The 16078-nt window shown below is 29.3% G+C and overlaps 4 protein-coding genes across 6 annotated transcripts; 3 read left to right on the top strand and 1 right to left on the bottom strand.

Moving 5' to 3' along the window:
• The first annotated feature begins 99 nt into the window (after positions 1-99).
• LOC138177843 (PMS1 protein homolog 1) lies at positions 100-2931 on the top strand. The gene is made up of 10 exons (XM_069109068.1): positions 100-436; positions 540-660; positions 744-908; positions 976-1250; positions 1323-1439; positions 1510-1656; positions 1729-2189; positions 2259-2517; positions 2583-2692; positions 2774-2931. The coding sequence occupies exons 1-10, from the start codon at positions 299-301 to the stop codon at positions 2790-2792; spliced, it is 1812 nt and encodes a 603-aa protein (XP_068965169.1). The 5' UTR covers positions 100-298; the 3' UTR covers positions 2793-2931.
• A 1284-nt stretch (positions 2932-4215) lies between these two features.
• CkIIalpha (casein kinase II subunit alpha) lies at positions 4216-10063 on the top strand. Of its 3 annotated transcripts, none has more exons than XM_069109077.1 (8): positions 4216-4408; positions 5529-5682; positions 5817-5928; positions 6009-6221; positions 6889-7083; positions 7164-7515; positions 7636-7713; positions 9144-10063. In XM_069109077.1, the coding sequence occupies exons 2-8, from the start codon at positions 5588-5590 to the stop codon at positions 9494-9496; spliced, it is 1398 nt and encodes a 465-aa protein (XP_068965178.1). In that variant the 5' UTR covers positions 4216-4408; positions 5529-5587; the 3' UTR covers positions 9497-10063. The 3 variants fall into 3 exon arrangements, with proteins under 3 accessions (XP_068965178.1, XP_068965177.1, XP_068965179.1); XM_069109076.1 differs by having other exon boundaries at positions 5451-5682; XM_069109078.1 differs by having other exon boundaries at positions 5451-5682; positions 7636-7729; positions 9144-9283.
• A 2170-nt stretch (positions 10064-12233) lies between these two features.
• Positions 12234-14308, top strand: Uba5 (Ubiquitin-like activating enzyme 5). Its single transcript, XM_069109088.1, has 6 exons — positions 12234-12899; positions 13027-13162; positions 13234-13430; positions 13499-13685; positions 13767-14103; positions 14172-14308. The coding sequence occupies exons 1-6, from the start codon at positions 12760-12762 to the stop codon at positions 14288-14290; spliced, it is 1116 nt and encodes a 371-aa protein (XP_068965189.1). The 5' UTR covers positions 12234-12759; the 3' UTR covers positions 14291-14308.
• Positions 14292-15913, bottom strand: Arp6 (Actin-related protein 6). The gene is made up of 4 exons (XM_069109086.1): positions 15779-15913; positions 14736-15707; positions 14412-14649; positions 14292-14379 (listed from the first exon to the last, which is right to left on the bottom strand). Exons 1-3 carry the CDS (start codon positions 15850-15852, stop codon positions 14520-14522), a joined length of 1176 nt encoding a protein of 391 aa, XP_068965187.1. The 5' UTR covers positions 15853-15913; the 3' UTR covers positions 14292-14379; positions 14412-14519.
• Positions 15914-16078: the final 165 nt, after the last annotated feature.

The following is a 16078-nucleotide window of genomic DNA, read 5'->3' as shown; positions in this document are numbered from 1 at the left end:
TCAATTACGTATTTTTAAAATATGACACTTATGGGTTTCATATTTATAAATTCCCGCGCTTGAAAATTCGGTCCACTGAATGTCGTTATAATCGCGTTCTTCATTTCTAAAGTCGTATACGATCTATCTTTTCCATTTCATTTGTAAACAAATTTTAAAACAGATATTCGCGCGTTGATCTCATTAAATTATGAGTGGATACGTTATGTGATGTACAAAATGCACAAGATATAAATTTGACGTATAAAAAAATCTTAATGCCTTAATGGATGTTCGATAAATCTGACGTTACGTAAAAATGATCATCTCAGCTTTAGACAAAGACACAGTGAAACTAATAACTACCACTCAAGTTATAACTTCGATATCTACTGCTGTAAAAGAATTAATAGAAAATGCGTTTGATGCTGGTGCTAAAAATATTGAAATTAACTTGGTACTACATTAATTTTCTTATTCAGAGCACATTTTGTTCTTTAATAATTACTTCAAAGTACTTAAAGATTTTTATATAAAGTTCATATTTTTAAAAATGTTAGATAGATAATGGATGTACATTAATAGAAGTAAAGGACGATGGATGTGGTATTTCAAAAGTAGATGCTCCTTACATGGCTTTATCATCTTACACATCAAAATTGTCTAATTTCTCCGATTTAGGTATGTAATTATATTACAAAGAAAACATTTGTATAGCAATGCATAATATGATTTTGCATTTATAATCATACTATTGTTTGTAGAATCTTTAGAAACATATGGATTCAGAGGTGAGGCTTTATATGCATTGAGTGCAGTATCGGATCTTACAATCATATCAAAAACAGAACAAGATGAAGCAGCTATATCTTATACTATAGATCATAATGGTCATATCATAAATTCAGAACATTGTCACAGATCTACAGGTAGCAAGACAACTTCAAATATTTTGCTTCAAATTTTTTAAATATACATTTATATATCTCTTTTTAGGAACAACTGTACAAGTTAAACAATTGTTTAAACAAATGCCAGTGAGAAGGCAAATAATAACAAATTTAAAAAAAGCTACTCAAGATATTAAAACTTTGGAGTCCTTAATAAAAAGTTATGGAATATGCAAATTTAATGCACGAATAAATTATAAAGTAAATAATAACATAATATTTGCAAAACCTAGTATAAGTAATCTCGAAGAAGCAGTTACATATACTCTTGGTAAAAAAATAACATGCTGTATGAATTGGATAGATATTACAGATACAGATGTAATTATGTACAAAATTTTATGTATTTAATCCTTTATGTAATACTTTAATATATGAAAGTATATGTTTTAGATTAAAATTAAAATAATGGTTCCTTCAAAGATGACACAAGCAACTGAAGTATTACAATCCGGAGGACAATATATTTTTGTGAATGATAGACCAATTAAATATAAAGAATTAGAAAAGGTATATACCTTACTTAGCCTTTCTTTTAATTATATGATGCAGTTTTAAAGAATTTAAGAGTTATTTCCAGGTAATGGTTAAAATAATTTTCGAGGCATTGGGACAAGAATCGTCATCAAGGAAAAAACCAATATTTCTTGTATATATTTTAATAAATGCAGCAAACATAGATGTTAATCTAGAACCAAATAAAACTTCTCTCCTTTTTAAGGATCAGGTAGTTATATTCGCAAAAATGGTTAATTTTATACTTTTTTAAGAATTTATATGATGTATATTATGTGCACAGAACGTGGTTATCAATATAATAGAAAAATATCTAGAAAATTTTTATGGAATACAAAGAGAAATGCAATCAGAAAACAATTGCGAAAGTTCATTTACTGATTATCAAGATTATACACAGAAAGTAAACATTAACAATACTGAAAATGAGGAACCTGCATGCAAAAAACGAAAATTACGCTTAGAAGGAAATTTTGATAAACCTATTGAAAAGAATATAAATACCGATGAAAATGTAACAAATAATTTAAATTCTACCGAGATTAATAATTTCGAACATGAAGGACAACCGCAAGTTTCTATAAATATGCAAATTTGTGATGACGAAAGTGCTGAAAAATATGGAAAAAAAGTAGATGACCTCAATATTCAATTACCATCTCTAGATTTAAGTGAATCAGATTCAAATGAATCACAGAATTTTGCATTGATTCATTCCAATAACGACATTTCTCATAATTCAGTGTTAGTATTTATAATATAGGATAAAAAATATAATCTAATTATTTTTAATATATTTTTTACTTTGTATAGTGATAGTAATACAAAAGAAAACACAGAAGATACTCCACCATTTGAACTAAGTCCATCATCTGAAACATTCAGTCAATTACCTATAGTAGATCTAGGTGAGGATTTTGTATTGTTCGATTCTTCCAATACAAATACAGATGAGAAAGAAAATAAGATAAAAAATGCAGAAACAAACACTTTGCATGCAGAGAATAAATTGAATATGAAAAAGTCAATTACATTAAAAGAATGGAGTAAAGGACACGTATCTGGGTTGAAAGTAAGATTTATAAGAAATCCAATTCATGAAATCACATGAAATATATTAAAAAGTGATTTTTACAGGGAGGTACGGATATAGAATCTTACAATTGTACAGAACCAAAGGAGTCACCAAATATCAATCCACATACAAATTTATGTACAGGTTTTCTTAAATTTTCAAAATATGTCAGGTCAGAAGGTAAAAATATTTAACATACACAACTTAATTTAAATACGAAATATACATATTAGATTTGTATTCTTATTTTTAGTGATAGAAAAAGATCCTAATATGACAGCACCTCAAATTGCCTATCAAATAACTAATCTTTGGAAAAAGTTGTCACCTGAAGAACGTGGATACTATAGAGACCTGGCACACGATGAGAAATCAGAGCACAATAAAAGCAAACTGGAAACAAAAGAAAAATGTATAGTAAATATTAATAAGAATAAAAATAGACTATTAAAAGCATTGGAAAAAATGAAAACAATGAATATGGAGAAAAAAGAAAATTTAGTTATGAGAACTACTGTATCTTGGGATATAGATTTAAAAAAAGTTACTGAAAATTTTCTAGATAGGTAAGTATTGGAGATAGTTATGCATTAATGACACTATTATTTAACATTTAATATAAACATTGCAGTCCTCCATGTGAAAATACTGATGTTGTTGTTGTTGGATTATTACGAACAAATTTATGGATTGTTTATAAATCTGCACATATTTGGATTTTAGATGCTGAAAATCTTAAAAAAAAATTACATATAACTGATATGAATGTGAATGAGGTAAATTAGACAATAGCATATCAAATATGCAGTGTTATTCGTATTATTATTCCATCTGGTTATTTATTACATAAATTTTTTCTCTTATAGGATAATGCTAAGAATATAGAACAACTTTTACAGCAATGGTTTTCAATAAAAGATGACTTATCTTTATTACATCCTATACATTCATTAACCCAAATCAAGGATACTCTTTAGCTTAAAATGTTGTAAAAATTATTTAAATAATAACCCTGTTAAATTTGAAATATAGATGTTTTTTTATTTTTACGTTTATTTAACATTTAACGTAAATATAGGTAGTAGTTTATTATAGCAAACCATCATCTGCCAAGTGTAAGCGTAATTTATTATATTATATTACATTATATATTAATCTTTAATATCTTTTTCACGTTTAATTTATTAAAGACACATGTTGAGACACGCGATAATGAAGATATCACCATAAATTCTGATTGGTCAATATATATGGAGTGTACTAAAATATTTTACTAAACATGTACACGAGTTTCCCTTCTAATTAAAATTAACAATTCTTTTGAATAAAAATGAACATTCCTTGATTAAATAAAAACCTTGTTATACAAAAAGGTTTATATAAGTACTAATATTTTTATAATTTATTTGTTAGCAATATCTTATTTTAATACGTACATATTGGGGATGGAATTTTATCACTATGTGAAGAGAATGATATGTATAAAATATTGAAAAGTTAATATTAAATTTTATGTGCCTATATAAAACATATCAAACACGTATACTGTATATATAAAACTATGTAGTTAATTGATGTAAACGATAATATAAGAACAATAATATCTCTAAAGGTTAAGTCGATAATTTAAGTAATAGTAGTAATAAGATTTGATTGAAGAGACGGTTGAAGGTTGGAGTTTTCAATCTATATATTTGAAGTTTGTGGTGGATTGTTGGCTGCCATCTTGGACCTCGGTCGTTTGAGAAGCCGGCCGCCCGCAAAAATCTTTGAGTTTCACGCGTTCGCGCGGCCTCACGTATTCCCTAAGCAGGTTGCGTGGTTTCACGACGAATTTAGAGATCTGCTGCGGCCAAACTAATCAAGATTCGGGTCCGGAATGTATTAGGTGAGTCCAGAATAAGTCAACATTAATTTCCTGATTGCGATGGCGTGTGATTTATCTCGTACATGTGTGTTCGTGCCTTGTGCTTGTGCGTGTTCTAATCCCTGTTGCGATAGTAGATTAATTTTTACCTACATTTTTGATCTTTAACTTAAATACCAATTTTCCCTATATGAAAATTGTGCTTGTATATATAGAATTGCTCTTTTGCTAAATCACAACTTCAAATCACAGAAACGAATTGATAGTGTTCTGTGAGCTCACAATCAATAGACTTCTAAGGAATATGCAGTTCATTCGTTGTAATCGGTGAACACGTTTTAAACTTTGTTAGTTTCTTATATCAGGATTCAGTTTTTTCTTTGGTTAGTCTGCTTGCTATCATATAATAATTTTTAGTGAAGTTGTTTTGATTCTTCTAACCATATAACTCCTTTTTGTAATTACACTCAGTTAAATATCATATAGATATTTTTAATAAAGATACTATTAGATAGTTTATAAATGAATTTATTTGTATTTTGCAGAATTTGTATTACAAGAAATTAAATTAAATGTTTCAATTATAACTCAATGAGGTACTTATATTTTCTTTACTATGTTATTTTAATTACGTTGCAACTACTATTGATTTTTAATTGATACACATAATTGTCAATTTATTTGCATTGAATGTAGTATAGATGTATTTAAACATTAGAATTTACTCATTTATTGTTTTGTGTCAAGTTAAGTAAAAAGTATATAAGAATCAAGAGAATGTTTAGATTTATGATTAAATATTGCATTGTATTAATGAATTTTTCAATGTATACATGAATATAAGTGCAATATTGAGTTGCCTTAATAGATACTATTATCATTGATATTATAAATTATATTATTGACACTAATATTTTAATATTTGATTCAGTTCATATGTGAACATAAGTTAGTGTTTAGCAAAAGACGATTACACATTCATATATTACTCATCAATTTTTTATATTTCTCTTATTAATTTGAAATATGTTTAATTTTAATATGATTTTTTTTAATGACTCAGGTGTATATTTGTCCTCGCGCATTTATAACTGGGTGAGTGGAAGAGATAAATTAACTAGCTTTTGTAATTTTTCAATAGACAACAGTGAAAAAATAGCAATCCACAAAATAAATAGTAGTAGTGATATATCAGAAAAAATGGCACTACCCAGTAGAGCGCGAGTCTACACAGATGTGAATTCACACAAATCCAGAGATTACTGGGACTATGAATCCTATGTTGTCGACTGGGGGTAAGTGTGCAATAAAACATTCTGTGTGTATTTAGATAAATGTATCTATATTTGTGCATATCTATGTCTGTATGTATGTATATTTGTGTATTTCCCTCATTTTATTTAATTGTAACAAATTTTTTGTTATATAGACAACAAGATGATTATCAACTAGTAAGAAAATTAGGCAGAGGAAAATATAGTGAAGTATTTGAAGCCATAAATATTACAAATAATGAAAAATGTGTTGTAAAAATTTTAAAGGTAAAAAGAATAAATTATGTTTTAGTAAGCGAATTATAATTAGCCGGAAACTTTAATTTTCATGTGATTTTAATGTCTAGCCTGTAAAAAAGAAGAAAATAAAAAGGGAGATTAAAATCTTAGAAAACCTCAAAGGTGGGACCAACATAATTACACTCCAAGCTGTTGTCAAAGATCCGGTATCAAGGACGCCGGCACTGATATTTGAACATGTGAACAACACAGACTTCAAGCAATTATACCAGACGCTAACAGACTACGACATAAGATACTACCTCTACGAATTATTAAAAGTGCGTGTATTGTTAAGTGCAATGGAACAGTCCAATGTGAATCTTCGAGATTATTATTTTGATAGATGTAGGTGTATATCATAGGTTCAAGGAAGAGTTCGAAAATATTTTATTTATACAAATTCATTTTTTCCCTCTATTACCATTGTTTTATTTAGTATTAGTATTTTTAGATAAAAAAAATACTTCATATGAAATTTATTTTATCTTTATATTTTTATTTTGCTTATAACTATATCTTTACTCTTTCAATGTTATGATATTTGAAATTTAAGTATTTAAACAATTATAAACTTGCATATATAAATTTTCTGTTTCTTTCTTTCTTATGCTTTTTATTAGTTTATTCTGATCATGAAGTACGATAAAATATAATAATTTTAAAAGTATCTTATCTCAAAAGGGTTAAAAGTGAATATACTAAATGAAAATATGATGTAGTGCCTTTCCATAAAAATACTGAAATTGTTCTTTCTTATTAGTCAAAGCATATAAAAAGAATCCTTAGTTTCAGAAATTTTAAAAATTTTCGGACTCATGAATATTTAAGTAAGTAATGTGTCGATAGTGTTTGATCCATTTTGCATCTGTGGTTGAATAAGATGTAAAACGAAAGAGAGAATCATTAATAATGTACAAGAAATGGTCGTCTCCTTTTTCTGTTTAGGCATTGGATTATTGCCATAGTATGGGAATAATGCATAGGGACGTCAAACCGCACAATGTTATGATAGATCATGAAAATCGAAAGTTACGGTTAATCGATTGGGGTCTAGCAGAGTTTTACCATCCAGGTCAAGAATACAATGTACGAGTAGCTTCGCGTTATTTTAAAGGTCCAGAATTACTTGTAGATTATCAGGTTTGTGTGTAATTTATCATATCTTTAACTGTATGTTACAAGTAATTTATGGATAATATGCTTCTTCTTTTGTATTGCAGATGTATGATTATTCATTAGATATGTGGTCCCTTGGATGCATGCTTGCAAGTATGATATTCAGGAAAGAACCGTTTTTTCATGGACACGATAATTATGACCAACTAGTGAGAATTGCAAAAGTTCTCGGGACTGAGGAATTATTTGAATATCTTGAAAAGTACCATATTGAATTGGATCCTCGTTTCAATGATATTTTAGGTCGACATTCACGTAAACGCTGGGAACGTTTTATGCATTCAGAGAATCAACATTTGGTATCGCACGAAAGCCTTGATTTCCTTGACAAACTTTTGCGTTATGATCATTACGAAAGACTCACTGCACGCGAAGCTATGGAACATCCTTATTTTTGTAAGTATTATGAAGTATATTTAAATTTTGCGCTATAAATTTTAACAGAAAATATGAATGGTGTGATACTTCGAAAGACTGATAGTTTCATTTTTATTTCTCCATTCTCTTTCACTTTAGACCCAATAGTAAAAGATCAAGGTCGATTAAACATGGTATCATCGTCACCTACTCCCATAACAGGTTCGTTGCCTGTAGGTGAGTAACGGCCCAGGTAATGTCACCACCTCAATTTCCAATTTATAATTATTTAACCATATCATTCACGTATTGTTGAATCTACCATGAGAATCCCGTGAATATTCATTCGCATCTACGAATATGATGCGTATCAATTGAACATCCATAAAGTTTGTATTGATTCGAATTCACAACTTCTATTTTACGATATTTATAAAAACAAAGAATGAGAAGAATGCCGGGAATATGAACACGTCGTGTTTGTATTGTAATGTACGAATACACGCAGTTCTGTTGGCATTCAATTGTTGACATCGTCCGGCACTGTAGAATTTGACTAATTCGCAATGATAAACACTGTTCTTGTAAAGTGTTCAAACGTTGAACGTGGAAACACATTTATGTTAAAACAAATCCTTACTATTAAGTACCCATCGGAAATTTTTCCCATTGCGAATTAGTTAAAGTAAACAACTGTGTTACGCTTTACGCAAAGTCATTCCAGGCATCTAAATAACGAGAGCAAGATGTACTACGTTGTGGCCAGAATACAAACATCCATTAGTAATACTTCTTTGATCTAAAGTTTCAGGTGTATGGAATGACCAATGCGACTTATAGTCATATTATAAAGAAAACATACGAAATAGAGTAATGCCGACCGTTAATAATGCAAAACGATCTTTTTTTACAAGTAATGTATGTTTTATTTTTCGCGGTACATTATATTTCAGAATTTCAAATATTCTTGACTACTGATTTTTTTTATCTTCTTTCTGTTTCTTGAAATAAGAAGATCGTTTCAAATGGTCGTAATGTGACTAAAGATGCGGCTAAACAAATGTTTGATTTGAAATATTTAAACGATTCAAGTCTATGTCGTTTAGTATCGATTAATGTATGATTAGAATGAAGCGTATAAAATGCTGATTTTTCTTATATTGTCGCATCAGAAGATCGGTTATAGTGATACCTCGCCGATTATGCGATGGATGCATTTTTCCCTCAACATTAATGACGGGAAAAAGTCGCACGCACTAGAAATAATACCTGGAAGAAAATGTTTGATTCCTCCTTGACAAACAATAAATATTATAGAAATTAATTTATTTAGATTCGGATCTGACTAGCTTTATATAATAGTCTCCAAAACCGTAAATTGGAACAAAATAATCGATAACATAGAACGTTCAGCAAATAACAAATAAAATGTGCAATCGAAATGATATAGTTTCGAGAAAGAGTGTGTCAGATATACACTATTTTCAAAATTTGTCGATGATTAGTAACTAATAACAGATACGTATGTAGTATGTTTTTTATAAATAAGTCGATCCGTATTAAACGACAACTGGACTTGAATTGCTCAGTCATTTCAAAACAGGCATCTTTTTAGTCAGTATGCGTATTTATAAGGAGCGTGCGAAGAATCAAACATTTTCATTTAGGTATCGATACTTCGCGCGAGGGGCTTAATCCCATCCCTAAGCGTGACTGTGAGCAGCGTACCGGTTCGTGGAATAAACCGACTGAAAAATGTGGCAGGACAAGTTGGAAATGGGACTCAGAAAACGATGAAGTATTCATCACATCCGTTTCATCCATAACATACGGTTTACGACTTTTGGTTAGTTACAAACTAAAACCTTTCATTCCACCCAAACTTGCAAAATTAAGAAGAAGAAAAGTATTTTGTATGATGGCGGACCACTCTTTATGTAAATGGCAATTATATTTTGACGTGGTGTATAAAGTTCTACATTTTAGACATTCCTTGTTTTTTATCCTGGGTATTACTTAAAAGAATTTACGTTTGTTGTGTCAGAAGCAATCTATTATGTGCGATCGAGACCTTAAATGGCACAAATGAGGAGCAAATGATACGTTTCAAAACTACTATCGATTCTACTATATTGCAAATAATTTAGGAACGGAAGAAAGTTTAGAATATTAAAATGAAACCTATCAAAGTATGTGCTCTGTCCGTATTGGCCAGAGTGCATGTGCCATTAATAATTGTATGTTGCTTTTCTCTATTTTTTTAATCTGTCATTTCTGTTGTTTTCCTTTGACGCTGCTGCTAATGTCACGATCACGGGAAATTTGTAAATGCATAAAGATGCGATTAGATCATGTTATGTCACTTCGAAGATCGTCCGTCATAAGACATTATAACAAAAATGATGCAAAACAAAAACTATATGTATTTGCATCCACACAAGCGCGTACAACACACATACACATAGCACATACGTGCTTACACTTAACATGTACCTTAGGCCGCTCGATTTAGTACTTTTAACGATGATAAAAATGTTCGTTTATATCTGATACAATGATAGTTGAATAAAATGTTTGTTATAGCCAAGTACTCTTTGTGCTCTGTGAATACCTGTATATCCAGTAATAGATGTTACCAAAGTACTGGTAAAGACTTAATTGATCAAATTTTGAGAACATGATATCCACATTTCTATGACCATTTCACCGTTTGTATTTAGAAAGAGTAAGAGAGAGAGAGAGAGAGAGGAAAAGAGAACTGTTAAGATTTTCAATTTAATTTTCATACATTGATCAAAACGAGAATTCACAGGCACCTTAAAACACTTGGCGCCAATAAAAGCCTACGTACATGAACAAGACACACGTCGATAAATGAAAAAAAGAAACATTCGTATTGCTGTACATTGTGAGCTTAACGCGCTGGTCAAAAACCTAATGTCAATAACACCCACTAAATCGATCGAATTATTTCGAATACAGCATTACCAATGTGTTTCTTATTCAATATGTTTATAAATTGAACATGTAATTATTTATATACGACCGTAAGTCAGTTTATTGTGTACATTTCAAACATTTTCTTTGAGAGGGAGAAAAGGAGAAAGAGAAGAAGAGTGACGTACTTTTAAAGAATGTATAGGAATAGAGCACACTCCACTTGTAAACCATGTCCTTTCGTATTATTTCGAAAGAATTCGTCAGTTCCTATACGTATAAATTATGCATAAAGTACGGTCAATTCAATATATATATATATACGCATATATATATATACAAAATAATTTTACATATGCATATATATATAATACATGCACACACATATAAATATATACAAGTGTGTGTATATGTATATATATATATATATATATATATATACAAACACGTAGCATATTATAAATGCGTACCCCATCAAGCGGAGTGTGGATTTGAAGAGCGAGGTATGCTCTCGAATATTATCGGTTAAAGAGTAATGTTCGCTTCTTATTCTGATCATTGCGCCGTTTTTGCCTTATTATCATGTATTTAAAGATTTTACATGTATATATATATATGTATATTTTATTTTTCAATAATGCATAAAAAATATATATACATATATACGTAACGCAGATAAGTGAAAATAAGTGGAAAGAGTATGTAGACGTATGAGATGCATACTGCGCTATAAATGTTAAAGATGTAAAAAGGAAATACTTTATGTACAAGTATAAATACATTTTATTTATTCTGCTTATAACTGTCGTATTGCTCGAATGCGACAAATATCTAATTTCAAGTCACTTTCACATGGCAAGAACGGCGCAAATATAATTGTTTGTCCAAATTTGATAATTCTTCCCTGTTCATACGTTAAGTTTACGATAATCTAGTTTAGTTTTATAGGAAAAAAATATTGAATAACTACTATTTAAATCTGCAAATTAACTTAGACAAAAAAAAAAAATTAAAATAACGAATTGTCACTAATGTAATTAATATATTATGCTAAATTTTAACGTTGATATTTTATCTTGTAACATCATAATTTAACACTATTTTGAGGACAGAATGTATTATTAAACAAATATCACTAGGAAAGCCGTTCTATCATTATCATATATTATAGGCCAGTTTAAAAATTTGTTTTTCCTATTTTGTTTAAGAACGGCTATATCCTGGTAGAAGAAAGTGCACCTAATATTTCAATATATACTAAATGTACATTCGAATTTTATATTCATTCATAATAATGCCAAAGCGATAAAGTGAAATTATTTACATACTTCTTCGTTTTCTGTTTCTCTCTTCGGTTCTAAATTTTTTTTCTAACGCGGGTTATTGGAAAATAAATTATTCTAATGCGGTTGAGGTATGACAATAAAATTAGCCAAAATGCACGGATCTACTTTGATTTAAACTTGTCATCGATCATAAAAGCATGAAAATAAAAAATTATCCATCCTGTATTACGTGATCACATGTTTTTAATGTTTTTCTAATATTTACTCTTAAAATTAGTGATACAATGGCTAAATAAATAATAACGAAAAGTTTCAAAATTTTCCTTTATTCAGGTACAAAACATTTGTGCATATATGCAGTGTAACAACAATATGTATAATTTACGATACGAAACGCTGTAATACTAAACAATGCTGTATAGAATTAATTGAAAAAAGAAGCAGATACAATTTTGTTTGTATTAAAAAGAAATAATAAATCTTATAATTATTGAATTTTTTTACTGAAATTAAACAATATCTCATACTGATTTCTCACTTTTCATCATTATCATATAATTACAATTCTACACATAGTCGTATCTTCATACATTTCAATTTAAATCTATATAATTGATTTTCGAAAAAATTAACATTTTTATTACCTTAATGTAGGAAAAAAGTGGTAGGAATTTATAAGTAACTATACGAAATATTCTTTAATTTTGTAGCATACGTAAATACGTGCTCTGCTTGAATAAATCAAGTAGAATGTAACAGGTTATGTTTCTAATTAAGAAATCATTATAAAATTCAGTAAAAGTTATTATAAAATTCGAACATATCGTATATGAGATTAATTACCAAGTAAATAATTTTTATTCAAAATTGGATTATTCTCTTCATCAGTGTGTTATGTGTATAAAGATTTATATTTTGCAGCGCGTATCGTATAAGTATACATGCATGTGTAAATACGTTGCTTTGCACCTGCAATAGAATAGCGTGCCATAACCGCAGTTGCAGTTTAAAGTAAGTACAGCTGGTTACATATTTTTGAAAATTACTTGTAATATCCATAATGGATGAAATTGATGGATTGAGGCAAAAAATCAAAGAACTTGAAGACAAACTACTTCAAAAACAACATAAAAATACGTTTACTACAAGAGCAAAAATAGAACATATGTCAAGTGAAGTGACTGATGCAAATCCTTACAGGTAATTTTTGCTTATATAAAACTTTTCCATTATATTAAATAGTTTGAATTATAAATACTTCAATTATATACTCTTTAATACAAAATTGAAAGAAAAATATCTTAATGTTTTTTTGTCCTTTGATTAGTCGTTTGATGGCATTAAAACGTATGGGTATAGTAAATAATTATGAAAGAATAAAAGAATTAACAATTGCTATAGTTGGAATAGGCGGAGTTGGTAGTGTGACTGCAGAAATGCTAACAAGATGTGGAATTGGCAAGGTAACAGTCTTATATAAAGTCATAAATGAAGAATTTATCTGTTTTCTAAGTAACAAACAAGTAAATTTCAGTTGATTCTTTTTGACTATGACAAAGTAGAAATGGCTAATATGAATAGACTTTTCTTCCAACCTTACCAAGCTGGCCAAAATAAAGTAGAAGCAGCAGCAACAACATTGCAATATATTAATCCAGATGTAGAGATTGAAACTTACAATTACAACATTACTACTATGGATCACTTTGAAGACTTTACAAATATCATAAGGTACATAAACCTAATTTTTGAATAATTGTAATTAACAATATCTAAGTAACATTAAATTTTATTTTTAGCACAGCAAGTTTAAATGAAGGTCCAGTAGATTTAGTTTTGAGCTGTGTAGACAATTTTGAAGCACGAATGGCGATTAATACCGCATGTAACGAACTTAATCAGAAGTGGTTTGAAAGTGGGGTATCTGAAAATGCAGTTTCAGGTCATATTCAATTTATTATTCCTGGAGAAACAGCTTGTTTTGCGGTGAATAAAAATAAAAATTAAAGTATAGGCAAAGCATTAAAGCTTAAACTTAATTTGTGAAAAATATTATTTTATTTCTAGTGTGCTCCTCCATTAGTAGTAGCAGAAAACATTGATGAAAAAACTCTGAAACGAGATGGGGTTTGCGCAGCATCTTTGCCAACAACTATGGGAATTGTTGCAGGTTTTTTAGTTCAAAATGCATTGAAGTATCTTTTAAACTTTGGTGATGTTACCTATTATTTGGGTTATAATGCTATGCAAGATTTTTTTCCTAAAATGATATTAAAACCAAATCCAAACTGTGAAGATAGGTATTGTAGAAAACATCAACTAGAATATGCGTTGAAACCAAAACCAGAACATAAGATAGAGAAAATAATTGAAGATAAGCCTCTTCATGAAGATAATGAATGGGGTAAGTAACATATGGAAAGATAAAATATTAGTATATGATTAACAAATTGATCGATTGCTTCATTGCAGGAATTTCTCTTGTTGATGAACAAGATCAACAAATGGATGAAAAATCTCAAATTAATCAAATTCCATCTGAATCTGATGCTAGTTTGGAGGAACTGATGGCACAAATGAAATCCATTTGAGTTTTATTCAAAGAGTTTACAAGAATAGTAATAATATTTCATACTAATAGTAATATTATTTATACATTCCACTTATATTTTTTATATTACTCGTATGTAAAAAAAATTACATGTAAAAAACATATATTACATGTAAAAAAAAGAGATTAATATATGTCGCGATATTATATACAATATACAATATTGTACACATATGTACGGGTTATTCAATACAACAAATTTATTAAAGTTAGACATCGAAACGTTCGAAACAAAGATTTTGGCCCTCTTCCTCGTAATCCTCTCTAGTTACCAAAAGACTTGAAAATATTGGATCTTTTGAAAGTGTTTTACCACCGTGCCATGCATATGTGATTGGGCTGAAAACAATATGTAACAGTAGAATATGTATCGAACATTGAAATCTTTTCAGATGTATCAATTACAAAATTAAATGTTTCGTTACTTTTCAGGTAAATGCACATTTATCGTATATTCTGCAGGTGCTAAGCTTCTAACTTCCTTGTAAATTCTTTCTTGGAATCCAGGAAATTTTGCGTTACCTCCAGTAAGAATAATATTAGACAAAAGATGCGGCCACGTCTCTTCGTCGCATGCTTTCAAGCAATCCATAATTGCTTCTGGAATACCCATTTGACGAATACCAACATCCGAGGGAAAAAATAAGATTTCGGGTATAGCAAATCTTTCATTGCTTAAACGTAAAGTTTGTTGTTCATTAGGAGGTTCCGGATTTTTGAGGAAACCACGTCTTAATGTTGTATAATCTGGTAAAACATAATCTTTGACTATAGGATTGTTTTCTAACTTATTTTTGGCAGTTTCCATATCTTTGAAAAATTCTGAAGAAACAAAACAAGAATCCTCCTTCACCTGATTTATTACATAAGTTTCATCCATAACATGAAGCTGACGATAAGATATAATTTCTTTGAGGTGATTTGTAAGAAGTTTTCCACCCACGTCAATGCGTCTAATACCTTCTTTAACTTTGGTATCATTTATATATGGTACTATGTGTGTAAAGCTATAACCACTATCAACTACAATACAACATTTTGTATTAGGATTTTCCATTTTATATTGATAACAAGAGAGAGTAGAGCTATTGATTCTTAAGAGACTTTGACATTCGTATTCTTCAAAAAATATTTCTGTCATAGCTTCTTGAATGGTTGGAAAATTAAATAAAGGTTCAGTTACAATTACGGAAAGCTGATTCAAGTTTACCAGACAGCATTCTTTAGAGAATATATAATCCCAGACAGTCTTTTGAACGTCCCAATTTACGAGATATCCTTTTTGAAACGGCAAGATGTAAAACAGACCAGATGCATCTCGACATTCTTCGATTTGATTTCCTACAAAAGGTCTTCGTCGTTCGCTTTTCGCTTTCATTATACAATTTGGAACTAATCTAAAAATAAATCCATTAATAATTGTACTCTTTTTTGTTCTAATTTAATTGTTTTCTGCATCATAACTTACTTGGCATTGTCGGAAGCTAACCCAACTTTTGCGGTATAGGCACCATTATCAAGAACAAAAGTAGAACTACTCATATTAATAAAGTGATTAAATAACAAACTAAAATCCGAGTGTTTCTTTATTCCGTTGTACAAACTTAGTTAATATGTAGATGTAAAATATATATTAAAACAAGTTTTATTTACTGGCTAATTCAAAATGTTTCATTTATGCCTTAAGCGCTTAGAGAGGCGCCATATTTTAACTTCTTTTATGTATGTACTAATGTACATGTATGTATGTATGTATAGGATATTCATT

Source organism: Bombus flavifrons, chromosome 3 (genome assembly GCF_040668555.2).
Source record: "Bombus flavifrons isolate JBK064 chromosome 3, iyBomFlav1_principal, whole genome shotgun sequence".
NCBI classification, from domain to species: Eukaryota; Metazoa; Arthropoda; class Insecta; order Hymenoptera; family Apidae; genus Bombus; species Bombus flavifrons.
Note: the sequence above shows the minus strand (reverse complement) of the source record. Positions and strands in the feature narration are given on the sequence as shown.